At 39.7% G+C, this 13,647-nt stretch overlaps 1 protein-coding gene across 2 annotated transcripts in view; it reads left to right on the top strand.

Annotated features, from left to right (window-relative positions):
- Positions 1-13,647, top strand: part of NALCN (sodium leak channel, non-selective) — a 759,765-nt gene that overhangs the window by 196,497 nt on the left and 549,621 nt on the right. For both annotated transcript variants that reach the window (XM_044284936.1, XM_044284935.1), the window contains one exon: positions 12,142-12,293. In XM_044284936.1, coding sequence (XP_044140871.1) covers positions 12,142-12,293 — 152 coding nt within the window. The remainder of the gene's footprint in view (positions 1-12,141; positions 12,294-13,647) is intronic.

The raw sequence follows: 13,647 nt of genomic DNA, 5'->3' as shown, positions 1-13,647 counted from the left end.
TTTTTTTATGTATCTCACTTTAGCACAATAATAGCAGTTTTGAAGCAAAAAATAATAATATTTTAGTGTCTCCATTGTTTGAGAGTGTTATCTTAGGAAGGGTCTCATTTTTTGCAGAATGAGTTGACGGTCTGATTGGTACTATTTTGGGGGGCAAAATCAATTGCTGTTGCAATTTTTGTGATGTAATGTGACAAAAATTGCATTTTTTTTACACTTTTTTTATTTATTTTTTACAGTGTTCATCTGAGGGGTTAGGTCATGTGATATTTTTATGCTTTGTGTGGCATTTTTTGTGATGACAAAAATAGCTTTTATTTATGCGGCGATACCTAATATGTGTGGGTAAAATAAGGGGAAAGGGGCATTTTTTTTTTCTTTTTTACTTTATAAATTTTATTACTTTATTAATTTATTAAAAACACTTTTTTTTTACTTTTTTTCTTTACTTTATTTATGATGTTCACTTTAGGGGGTCTGATCCCCTCCGCAATGCATTACAATTAATCTGTATTGTATTGCATTGCCTGTTAATAAGGGATAAGAAATGAGCAAAAGTAAGCAAAATAAGCTAATATTATATTCCTGATAAACGAAAATAAAAAAATAAAATAAATGTAATAAGCTCATATATGAGGCACATAATGATCACAAAAATGTTAACAAAATATATAAAAAATATATATAAAAAAAAAAAATATATATATATATATATATATATATATATGTCTAAATCACCCCCTTTCCGTATAATTAAAAAATAAATAACTAAATAACAATAAATATGAACATCATGGGAATCACCGCGACTGAAAATGCACTTACTATTAAAATAGAAAAAAAAAAAATCCAATATGGCGAATGGCGTAATGGAAAAAAGGGTCAAAATTGCCGCTTTGCCATTTTTTCATTGCTTCTCTCACCCCCAAAAAATTAAGAAAATGTGATCAAAAACTCACGCATACTCCAATATGGTATTAATTAAAAGTACAGATTGTTCCGCAAAAAATGAGCACCTAAACAGCTCAGTAGACATAAGTATAAAAAAGTTATGGGGGTCAGAATATGGTGATCTAAAAAAACTATATTTCTCAAAGTTTAAATTTATTTTTACACTATTTAGACATAAAGAACCTATACATATGGGGTATTGTTGTAATCGTACTGACCCAGAAAATGAAGAGTATGGGTCAGTTTTGCTGTAAACAAAAGCTGTAAAACTGTGGAGGGATTGCATTTTTCTTTTCCAATTCCAGCCCATTTAGAATTTTTGCAGCTTCCCACAACATTTTATGCCATAATTAATGGTGGCATTGGAAAGTACAACTTGTCCCACCAAAAATAAGCCCTCATACAGCTATGTGACCGGAAAAATAGAAAAGTTATGGCTCACGAAAAATAGGGAAGAAAAAGCAAAATGCAAAACTTAAAAAGCCTTCAGTAGCCAAAGGGTCAAAGGGCTGTGACATCGCATAAGATGGATGTCTGCTAATTGGCTGGCTGCATGCCATTATAGGTCATATTACATTACTGGGCTTCTTACTTTCACTTTGTAACTTTCTTAGGCAAAAAAAAAAAATATTCGTTATCACAAAGTGTGAGGAAATTCAAATTTGTAGTGAATCAAAGTTTTCCTGAAATTCGGAACAAATTCAATTAGTTTCACTTCGATTCCCTCAACACTACTCAGTACAATACACATTATTGCTTAGGCTTTGAAGACAGAAAAAAACAATATTTTAAGACTGACCTGCAAATAGTTTGTAGTGAAGGGCCTGCATTCACTTTTTATAACTTGTACATATATGATAAGGAATTTGTTCAAAAGTATTCTCCACTCACATTAACCGCATCCGGACCGCCTAACGCAGATCCGCGGTCCGGAGGCGGCAGCTCTGCGCAGAGTGACGCGCCGGCGCGTCATCTCGCGAGAGCCGAGACTTCCTGTGAACGCGCGCACACAGGCGCGTGCGTTCACAGGAACTGAAGGTAAGAGACAGGATCTCCAGCCTGCCAGCGGCAATCGTTCGCTGGCAGGCTGGAGATGCGATTTTTTTAACCCCTAACAGGTATATTAGACGCTGTTTTGATAACCTAATATACCTGCTACCTGGTCCTCTGATGGTCCCTTTTGTTTAGATCAACCACCAGAGGACACAGGTAGCTGTGTAAAGTACCACAAAACACTATACTACACTACACCCCCCCTGTCACTTATTAACCCCTTATGAACCCCTGATCACCCCATATAGACTCCCTGATCACCCCCCTGTCATTGATCACCCCCCTGTCAGGCTCCGTTCAGACGTCCGTATGATTTTTACGGATCCACGGATACATGGATCGGATCCGCAAAACACATACGGACGTCTGAATGGAGCCTTACAGGGGGGTGATCAATGACAGGGGGGTGATCACCCATATAGATTCCCTGATCACCCCCCTGTCATTGATCACCCCCCTGTCATTGAACACCCCCCTGTAAGGCTCCATTCAGACATCCGTATGATTTTTACGGATCCACGGATACATGGATCGGATCCGCAAAACACATATGGACGTCTGAATGGAGCCTTACAGGGGGGTGATCAATGACAGGGGGGTCATCACCCCATACAGACTCCCTGATCACCCCCCTGTCATTGATCACCCCCTGTAAGGCTCCATTTAGAAAAATAATTTGCCGGAAGTTAGCAGAAATAGATATTTTATTTTTATTTTATTTTTCTTACAAAGTCTCATATTCCACTAACTTGTGTCAAAAAATAAAATCTCACATGAACTCACCATACCCCTCACGGAATCCATTTTTTAGACATTTATATTCCAGACTTGTGGAAATACCCCACATGTGACCCCATTTCAGAAAGAAGACACCCCAAAGTATTCCGTGAGGGGCATATTGAGTGCATGAAAGATTGAAATTTTTGTCCCAAGTTAGCGGAAAGGGAGACTTTGTGAGAAAATACAAAAAAAAATTTCTATGAACTCGCCATGCCCCTCATTGAATACCTTGGGGTCTTCTTTCCAAAATGGGGTCACATGTGGGGTATTTATACTGCCCTGGCATTTTAGGGGCCCGAAAGCGTGAGAAGAAGTCTGGGATCCAAATGTCTAAAAATGCCCTCCTAAAAGGAATTTGGCCCGCTTTGCGCATCTAGGCTGCAAAAAAGTGTCACACATGTGGTATCGCCGTACTCAGGAGAAGTTGGGCAATGTGTTTTGGGGTGTCATTTAACATATACCCATGATGGGTGAGAGAAATATCTTGGTCAAATGCTAACTTTGTATAAGAAAAAAATGGGAAAAGTTGTCTTTTGCCAAGATATTTCTCTCACCCAGCATGGGTATATGTAAAATGACACCACAAAACACATTCCCCAACTTCTCCTGAGTACGGCGATACCACATGTGTGACACTTTTTTGCCGCCTAGGTGGGCAAAGGGGCACACATTCCAAAGAGCACCTTTAGGATTTCACAGGTCATTTTTTACACATTTTGATTTCAAACTACTTACCACACATTAGGGCCCCTAGAATGCCAGGGCAGTATAACTACCCCACAAGTGACCCCATTTTGGAAAGAAGACACCCCAAGGTATTCAGTGAGGGGCATGGCGAGTTCCTAGCATTTTTTATTTTTTGTCACAAGTTAGCGGAAAATGATGATTTCTTTTTTTTTCTTACAAAGTCTCATATTCCACTAACTTGTGACAAAAAGTAAAAAATTCTAGGAACTCGCCATGCCCCTCACGGAATACCTTGGGGTGTCTTCTTTCCAAAATGGGGTCACTTGTGGGGTAGTCATACTGCCCTGGCAACTTAGAGGCCCTAATGTGTGCGAAGTAGTTTGAAATCAAAATCTGTAAAAAATGGCTGGTGAAATCCTAAAGGTGCTCTTTGGAATGTGTGCCCCTTTGCCCACCTAGGCTGCAAAAAAGTGTCACACATCTGGTATCGCCGTACTCAGGAGAAGTTGGGCAATGTGTTTTGGGATGTCATTTTACATATTCCCATGCTGGGTGAGATAAATATCTTGGTCAAATGCCAACTTTGTATAAAAAAATGGGAAAAGTTGTCTTTTGCCAAGATATTTCTCTCACCCAGCATGGGTATATGTAAAATGACACCCCAAAACACATTCCCCAACTTCTCCTGAGTACGGCGATACCAGATGTGTGACACTTTTTTGCAGCCTAGGTTGGCAAAGGGGCACACATTCCAAAGAGCACCTTTCGGATTTCACCGGTCATTTTTTACAGATTTTGATTGCAAACTACTTTGCACGCATATGGGCCCCTAAAATGCCAACGCAGTATAACTACCCCACAAGTGACCCCATTTTGGAAAGAAGACACCCAAAGGTATTTTGTTATGGGCTTAGTGAGTTCATGGAAGTTTTTCTTTTTTTGTCACAAGTTAGTGGAATATGAGACTTTGTAAGAAAAAAAAAAAATCATCATTTTCCGCTAACTTGTGACAAAAAATAATAAGTTCTATGAACTCACTATGCCCATCAGCGAATACCTTAGGGTGTCTACTTTCCGAAATGGGGTCATTTGTGGGGGTTTTCTACTGTCTGGGCATTGTAGAACCTCAGGAAACATGACAGGTGCTCAGAAAGTCAGAGCTGCTTCAAAAAGCGGAAATTCTCATTTTTGTACCATAGTTTGTAAACGCTATAACTTTTACCCAAACCATTTTTTTATGCCCAAACATTTTTTTTTATCAAAGACATGTAGAACAATAAATTTTGCGAAAAATTTATATATGGATGTCGTTTTTTTGCAAAATTTTACAGCTAAAAAGTGAAAAATGTCATTTTTTTGCAAAAAAATCATTAAATTTCGATTAATAACAAAAAAAAGTAAAAATGTCAGCAGCAATGAAATACCACCAAATGAAAGCTCTATTAGTGAGAAGAAAAGGAGGTAAAATTCATTTGGCTGGTAAGTTGCATGACCGAGCAATAAACGGTGAAAGTAGTGTAGTGCAGAAGTGTAAAAAGTGGCCTGGTCATTAAGGGGGTTTCAGCTAGCGGGGTTGAAGTGGTTAATGTTCCTGTAATACACAAGTTGGAGGGAATAACTATCGTTACAAGCATTTCATCTAGCAGAACAGTCTTTTATCGTATTTAGTGATAATCAATGGGGGTCATTATATGCCAGCCTTTGATACCCTCTGCACTGCCAGTGGATGCTCCTAATTTATGATGAGGCACATGCCTTGTCATACATTTAGGCACATCCTCTGGCAGTCTGTGTGCCTAGATCTACCCCATCCCCTGACTGGATTAGATTTCAGACGTCTTTTACTCCAGTTTCCTGGTGTTAATGTTAGTGAATAGCCGATGGCCCCCATCCCACCCCTGTCATGTCATAATGGCAAAAAAGGCATAAAAAAGGTACATGCGCCTAAAATTAGGCGTACAGGCATTTAAAAAGTTGCACAATGGGAATGTCAAAAACTGCAGTAAGTAGCCATGATAAATGACCCACAATGTGTTACCATGAGTTCAGAAAGCAAATACTATAATTATTAAATGCATTGTACTGCATCATGGTCCAGATCTTTGCTACAATGTTGGCTCAGCTATTTCACCATGGCAATGAAGATTAGCTATTGTAATGTAAAAATTATTGCTCTAGTTGAAAGATGTATTTATTTATAGAGTATGGAAGAAATTAACGTTCATGTCATGTAGATATTAGGAAATAGCTGAACTATGCTTCCTATTAGTCATGATAACAACATGTTGTAGATCTTAAAATATCAAGAAGACAAGACATACATAGACAAATGAGCTACTGTGTCATATGAACAATTAAATATGAATTGTGAGCCCTTAAATAGTGCTTAGTCAAGTCATTGAAGTGACACATTAATTTGAGTATGAACATGAAGGCTTTGATTCTGGTGAGTCAGCTGGAGTGACTCACATGAAGATGTAACAGAGGTGGATACATGGGGATGGAAAATTCTTCATGTCAGCATTTAAAAAAGATGGGGTTGAAGAAATCAAATCTGAATGGAAGATGATGGAATCAACAAAATAAGCAAATGAAAATTTTTAGATGTGCTGGCATATTGTATGAAGTTCAGAAATGCAAGGCTAATAAAAATAGAAAGGACGTATATTTACATACATCCTAGCAAAAAAATAAATAAAAATGTTACAAGCCTATTAACTCCTTCAGGACTGAGCAATTTTTCACCTTAAGAACCAGGTCAAACTTTGCAGATCTGACATGTCACTTTATATTGTAATAACTTTGGAACACTTTTACTTATCCAACCAATTCTGAGACGGTTTTCTCATGACGTCGTATTCCATGTTAGTGGTGAATTTGAGTCGATAAGTTAATTTTCTAGATAGGAAATGTAATTCTCTGCTTTTAAGGCTACTTTCACACTAGCGTTCGGGCGGATCCGTTCTGAACGGATCCGCTCATAATAATGCAGACGGAGGCTCCGTTCAGAACGGATCCGTCTGCATTATATTAGCTAAAAAAAGCTAAGTGTGAAAATAGCCTCGGACGGATCCGTCCAGACTTTCAATGTAAAGTCAATGGGGGACGGATCCGCCTGAAGATTGAGCCACAGGGTGACATCTTCAAACAGATCCGTCCCCATTGACTTACATTGTAAGTCTGGGCGGATCCGCACGCCTCCGCACGGCCAGGCGGACACCCGAACGCTGCAAGCAGCGTTCAGCTGTCCGCCTGTCCGTGCGGAGGCGAGCGGAGCGGAGGCTGAACGCCGCCAGACTGATGCAGTCTGAGCGGATCCGCTCCATTCAGACTGCATCAGGGCTGGACGGCTGCGTTCGGGTCCGCTCGTGAGCCCCTTCAAACGGAGCTCACGAACGGACCAGCGAACGCTAGTGTGAAAGCAGCCTAAAATGGATTGTGAATGTGATATCTCATAAAATAGTTAATATGACTGATTTAATAGAAGAAGTGAACATTTTCGTCTTTTAGTTTTTTTTGTAATATAGACTGGTAAGGTGCCAGTGAGGGTGGCTCATGGTCCTTGGACACAGCTTTACCATGTGCATGATACCTTAGCTTTACTTTAAATGTTATTTTCATTATCCTGGATTATATTCTAGTCTCATCAGACTCCTATCTAACTTTGCTCCTATCACCAACAGCTCTTCCTCCTAGGAAAGAGCTAGGAGCTATGCATCTCCTTACCATGTGCATGATACCTTAGAGTGCTCAATCTTTACTTCTAAATGTTATTTTCAGTCTCCTGGATTATATTTTAGTCTCATCAGACCCAGCACTTTGCTCTTATCACCAACAGCGCTTCCTCCTAGGAAGATGCTAGGAGCTATGCCTCTCCTGTTCATTCCAATGCAAAGACAATGGGGCACATGTATTAAGACCAACGTTTTAGACACTGGTCTTAATAACCTGTGCTGGTGGTGGATCGCGGAAGTTATGTAGAGGCGCCGACCTCTACATAACTTCAGCGTATCCACCACCGATTCTAAATGTAAGACAGTTTCTTTGCTGTCTTAAATTTAGAATGCAACAGTACCCACCAGAGGAATAAAGTCCTGGGAACCTATATTCACGCCTCCAGAACTGTATCCAAAAGCCCATTCATATGATCAGTATAGAAAAAGAGGCAGCTTCCAGCAAGTTGAATAATAGTGCTTTTAATTTTTTTAAAAAGATGGTATAAGCAACCCAAATGTACTTGTACCATTTTTTCTTGGATTAAAAGCACAATTATTCAACTCACTGAAAGCTGCCTCTTCTTCTATAGTGTCTTACATTTAGGCTATTTTCTACGCATAAACCAGGCATAGAAAATGAAGAATGAGACAGGCCTACTGGCCTGTCCCCTTCCCCGCCACGCAATGCCCATTTTTTTACACCTGGGGTTTGCATGGACGAAGTTGCAGATTCTGCTGCAACATGGCATGCGACAGAATCTTTGCCAGCTATATGCCACAAAACTGGCGTATATCTGTTCGTAAATGACCCCCAATATGCTTTTCAAGTGGCTTTCTGCTTTTCAAAAATACTATAGCGGCATTATTTCCTAAGTTGCGCCTGATGTTTCACCTCAACCCTATTCAAGTGATTGCTAGTGTGAACATTGCTTAAGGTGTCAAGAGACTTTGCAACTATATTTTGTATTTTTCATATTCATCTTGGTTATAAAACAAGGTTTTCTATATCTTTATACAGTTAGCAGTAGAGTTGCTGCCTTTTTACTGGAAGAGATATAAACTCTAAGGAAGCCTAGCTTAGTATATACTAGGAGAAAGATTCAAACTAATAACTATTGGAAAGATTTACAGCACACAGGAAAATACCACATTGAAAGTTTATAAAGAGACTAAATTTAGAAGACTCGTAAAATGCGTAGTCAAAGTTCACTTTGTATTGAACTTTCTGCATGGAAAAGGGAGGCAGGAGCAGACAGATATGCTATTTTAGGATGGCGAAAGGTCAGTGCCTCCCAGCTGATTTTCTCATTTTTATTGCAATGGTCATTCAAAGCTCAATGGAGATTGATTTGAGCATGCTGCCATAATGTGTATAAAAAATGCCAGTTTTTGAATAAATTTAAGATTTAATAGTAATACAGTTTATACCAGTTGAGACCAAGTTAAAAATAGCTGGAATATTGCTGAAAATCTAAAGCCCTAGGGCTCATTAAGTGCTTGACTGAAAACTGATTTGTGGATGGCAGATGTTGACCAAGCTCAGCTGGCCTATGTAATTATTTTCCTGGTGGCATAAAATAAACTCTTGCCCAACCATCAAACAGCTGTCTCATTGAGTGAGGTAATAGGTGTCATTAATATGAAGCTGAATATGTAAGAAATGCTGTAAACATCACTTGTCCATTTATGCAGTTTTTGGTTTTGTTTGTGGTATGGATAGATGTGCAAGATAGAAACGAGCAATGTGATACTATTGTGCATGTGCACATTTCTAAGATTGGGCTTAAAAGGGTGTATTATACATTATACTGTAACTCAAAGCTTAATGGTTTAGAAATTTCTGGTATTCCAACATCGGTCAAAAATAGACAGAATGTTGAATTTGCTGAAAGTGGCCCAACAGTATACCAACTCCAAAGGTTTTGGGGAAGTGATAACCTTCAGGTTGCTTCTCCAAGGCTGTACATTTAGTATATAATTCATTTTGCAGTGAAGAGCATTGGACCTAAGGAAGTTTATCTGAGCACAATTAGTCAAAAGGATCTGGATGCTTGTTTTTCCACATTTGCCTCTTTTAAATACTTAATTGGCTGTGCCTGCAATATTAACTTATCCCCAATCCACAGGAGAAGAGATAAGCATCCAATCAGTGGGTGTCTGACTGCCAGGACCCCCACTTTAATGAGAACAGTGGTCCCATACAGCAGAAAGACTAGAGCAGCGGGTTCAGCATGTGTGATGGGACTACCAGAAATACAGGTCTTGACTATTCCAAGTAGTTCCATAGAGAATGAAGGGAGAGGCCATGCACATGCTCGAGCTGCCAGTCCTCTCATATTGTCTCACAAGACCACTATTCTTGTGAACAGCGGGGTCCTGGCAGTCAGACCTCCACTGATCAGATGCTTGTCACCTTTCCTGTGGACAAGTGATAAGTTCACTCTGATACTTTACTGTAATAAGTTTCCCATTGACCCACTAAATATATTCTATGGGGCTGAGACGTATGCACAGAGCATATTGTTCCCTTTCAGTCAACATTCAATGGGTTACTATGCTTAACCACTGTTCTTCTTCAGTTTTTTTATCTTTGCACTTCAAAAGCCTTCATTTTTTTCCCAATCAAATCAACATAGTTGTAAGATGGCAGATGATACATATGATATATTTCATAACTTTTATTAATGTTTTTGAGGAGACAGCATACAAGTTTTGTTTTGTTATTAATGGCATTCAAAGTGTGATATAATTGATGTGATAACTTTATTCTGTGGGTCAGTAGGATTACCAAAATTATATGGTATTTATGTTTTTCTAGTTTTGCACGATAAAAAAATACTTTACTTTTGCAAGCAATTTGCCTTTTCAGCACAGCATTCTGCACCAATCTTGTCACAAAATTTGAGCGAATAAATTCATACAAATTATTTTGTTCAACTGAATGAACGCCCCCTCTGCTGGTAGATTAATATCGCCGTGCACCAGGGGCGGATTGGCCATAGACCTTACAGGGAAATTTCCCAGTTGGCCGATGCCCAGGGGGCTGCCCGAAGCCCTCCTCATGGTTGCCAGCCAAGTACGTAAAGATTTTATGCTTTCAACATTAATTAATGTAGGAGCATCAAGGTACTTATGCACCATAGGTGCCCTCCTGAATTCAATTGTATTGCTGTCCTCAGGACGATGATACAATTTCATACTGTGGCGCGGGCTGCAGTATTTTGTGCCGCACTGTGGTATTTGGTTCTTCTGGGGAGGTATTTTGTACAGCACTACAGTATTACTGACCCTGCCTACTTCTGTTGATTTGGACCCACCTACAACATGAGGCCACTTTTAGTTTTTTTTCAAGGGCCACTTTAAGTTTTCAATCCGCCCCTGGCCATGCTCAAGATTATCTTGTGCACCCATGTTAATCTGCAGGCACATTAGTTAATTGTCTGTAAAGGGACACTCCCTCCTAGACTTAAAATTCATTTGGATGAACAAATCGATTTATATGAAACGTGCCATTCCTCCTAATTTGGAATCCGTGTAGCCATTCTAGTAGACACAGATTTTTTTCATATGGATTTGAAAGAACTGATATTAAATGGGGTTCAAGGGGTTGTGTCACCTCAGCAAATACAGTAGCATGTATTACGAAGAGGAAGTTAATACAAGCCACTTACTAATGTATTAATATTATCCATATTGCTTCCTTTGCTGGCTGGATTCATTTTTTCCAATCACATTATGCACTGCTCGTTTCCATCCTGCAATAACCAATTGTAACATGCAATCGTAACCATGGAAACGAGCAGTGTGACGGCGGGTTTACATGAGGGGAATGAACTCTGTTATCACTTTCCGTTATAACATGGTTATAATGGAAAATAATGGAATTCGTAAGATGGAATTCTGAAAGGAAACCTTTAGAGACATTCCATTTTGATCTGTCATAATAGATGTCTATGGGCAAGCATAACTGATCCGTCTGGTTTCCGTTATGCAGGACGGAAAAGAAAGTCCTGAGAAAGGCAGCAGAGACATGAATTGTGCCTTCCCTGTGCTTGCCTGTGTATATGTTACCAGTAACTTGAAATATGTTAAAGGAAAATATAAAATGATCCACAACCTTCCATGCCATCCCAGGACCTATTAAGTCCGAAAATTGAAATCCTCCTGAATCTCAGCTGAGCCACCGGATTTAGCTAGATTCAGAATATTTTGCTAAGGTTCAGTATAAGTACTCATCCACACAAATGTGTGTGGCCCATACGCAATATACGGGCACCGGACATGTGCGCTCTGTATCACAGTGCAGACCCATTCACTTGAATGGGTCTTCAATGCGAAAGATACCGAGCAGAGGCCCGTGAAAGCACTACGGAGTGCTTCCGTGGGATTTCGGTTTGTGCTTCTGCACTACAAAAAATTAGAACATGTGACTGAAACTTGCTGATAGTAGACACATTCAAGTGAATGGGTCTGCATCTGCAAATGGTGAGCACACGGCCGCTGCCTGTGCATTACGGAACACTATTTGAGGTCCGCAGCACGGGGCATATTCGTGTGCATGAGCCCTACTTCTGTAATGTGATGTTAGGATCAGTGAGTAAGGCTGGAGCTACATTGTGATCTTGGCTGCGACATTGGGCTCACGGCAACTTATAAGTCGTGCTGCAACCACAAGCACAGTGATTTTTGCTTTTGTGATGGGTATCTCGGCCAAGATCACCGCGTAGCCCCTGCCTTACATGTGGTGAATCATTAAACTGCATAACAATTACTGTTTGCGCTTATTTAGGAACACTTGAAAATATGTATATACTTCCAATATTTCCATGGAGGTCCTATACTAGTTAGTATTTTCTATGTATTAATAGCTGGTGTATTCCATGTTCTTTTCTTTTAGAGTAATGTATTGCTTGGTCTTCAGTTTAATGTATTATTTATTTTATAATTATTCCAGAAATGTAACTTGGAATAATCTTGCCATTCCGGATACTCACTGTTCACCAGATGGAGAAGGATACCAGTGCCCTCGAGGATTTAAGTGCATGGATCTGGAAGAGCTTGGACTAAGCAGACAAGAGCTCGGTTACAGTGGATTTAATGAAATAGGTATGGGATGTTTGTATAGATTTTCCTATTGATGGTGATACATTTTATCAGCATCAAGTTGATGACAGATTTCCTATAAAGTGTAACTGTTTCAGTTTAAACAGTCTTCTTAGGCTTGTTTCACGTTTGCAGAAAGCAGATCCGGCAGGCTTTTCCAGACGGGAACAGCTTGCCAGATCCGTAAATACCTTGCGCTGCCGAGATATCGTCCGGCCCCATTCACTATAATGGGAACTGGCGGAGATCGGGCCGCAACCCAGCAAATATGCCGAGGAGCGGCCGGACATCTCAGCAGTGTGCGGTAGCAGCCAGTATTCGTGGATCTGCTTATCGCAAATATGAAACAGGCCTTAGGAAAGTGGTAACTGAGCTACTGGGGTAGTGACAAGGCAGGCTGGATGCATCTTATATTACACACAGGCTTCTTTAGTGCTCAGTAAAACACTGAAGACTGAAGAAAGACTCTCCTTAGCAACGCTGTTAGAGCTTTACTAAGAAAACTCTTAACACCCCATTTTCTAGTAGAAATAAACATATTTTCCTAATATTACAAACATGTTTGACTTCCCTGTCCCTGCACTATATAAAAAATAAACTGAAACAACAGTTAGGGCTGTTTCACACGAGCGGATGCCGTGCATGACATCCGCTCCGATGCAGACAGCAGAAGCACGGAGCAGTAACATGATTGATAATGCTCCGTGCCTCTCTGTGATCTCTTTACTACGAAATCACAGTGACAACTTTATCTCACTGTGATTTCGTAGTCTTGGCTGTCATTCACGGAGCGGATGTCACGCACGGCATCCGCTCGTGTGAAACAGCCCTTACACTTTAAGTTCTTTACATACAGTAAGTAGACGTATATATACCAATTATTCTTCAAGATTCATATCCCTTCATTCAGCTCTACAAATGTATGGATTAACACATTGATGAGCTAGACAAGGAAAGGGGATTATCGCTCGTATCTGACAAATCACCTGTAGCTTTGTCACTTTGCATTGGGCCTTTGGTGTTCCTTCAAATTTGTCTATTCATAGCCCACAAATAAGCATCTATCCTATGTATCAAGCGTATAGCATCTACTGCTGACTACATAGGGCAATGTTTTTTTTAAATACTAATCATGCATGTGAATGCCACAAATCCACAACCTCCTCCAGGAGTCTGTGAATTATTTAGATTTTCTGATTATGCAAATACTTTAAAGCTAAAAACGGAAAACAGCTTGAACATTTCGCATGCCTCCAAGAATATGAAGAATTCATGTAAATGAATAGATCTTTTCATGTGATATTGCTTCCCTTGATCTTTTAAAATAATTTATAATTTACATTTTTTTTTTATTTAC

The sequence above is a fragment of the Bufo gargarizans genome, chromosome 3, assembly GCF_014858855.1.
Source record: "Bufo gargarizans isolate SCDJY-AF-19 chromosome 3, ASM1485885v1, whole genome shotgun sequence".
Classification (NCBI taxonomy): Eukaryota; Metazoa; Chordata; class Amphibia; order Anura; family Bufonidae; genus Bufo; species Bufo gargarizans.
Note: the sequence above shows the minus strand (reverse complement) of the source record. Positions and strands in the feature narration are given on the sequence as shown.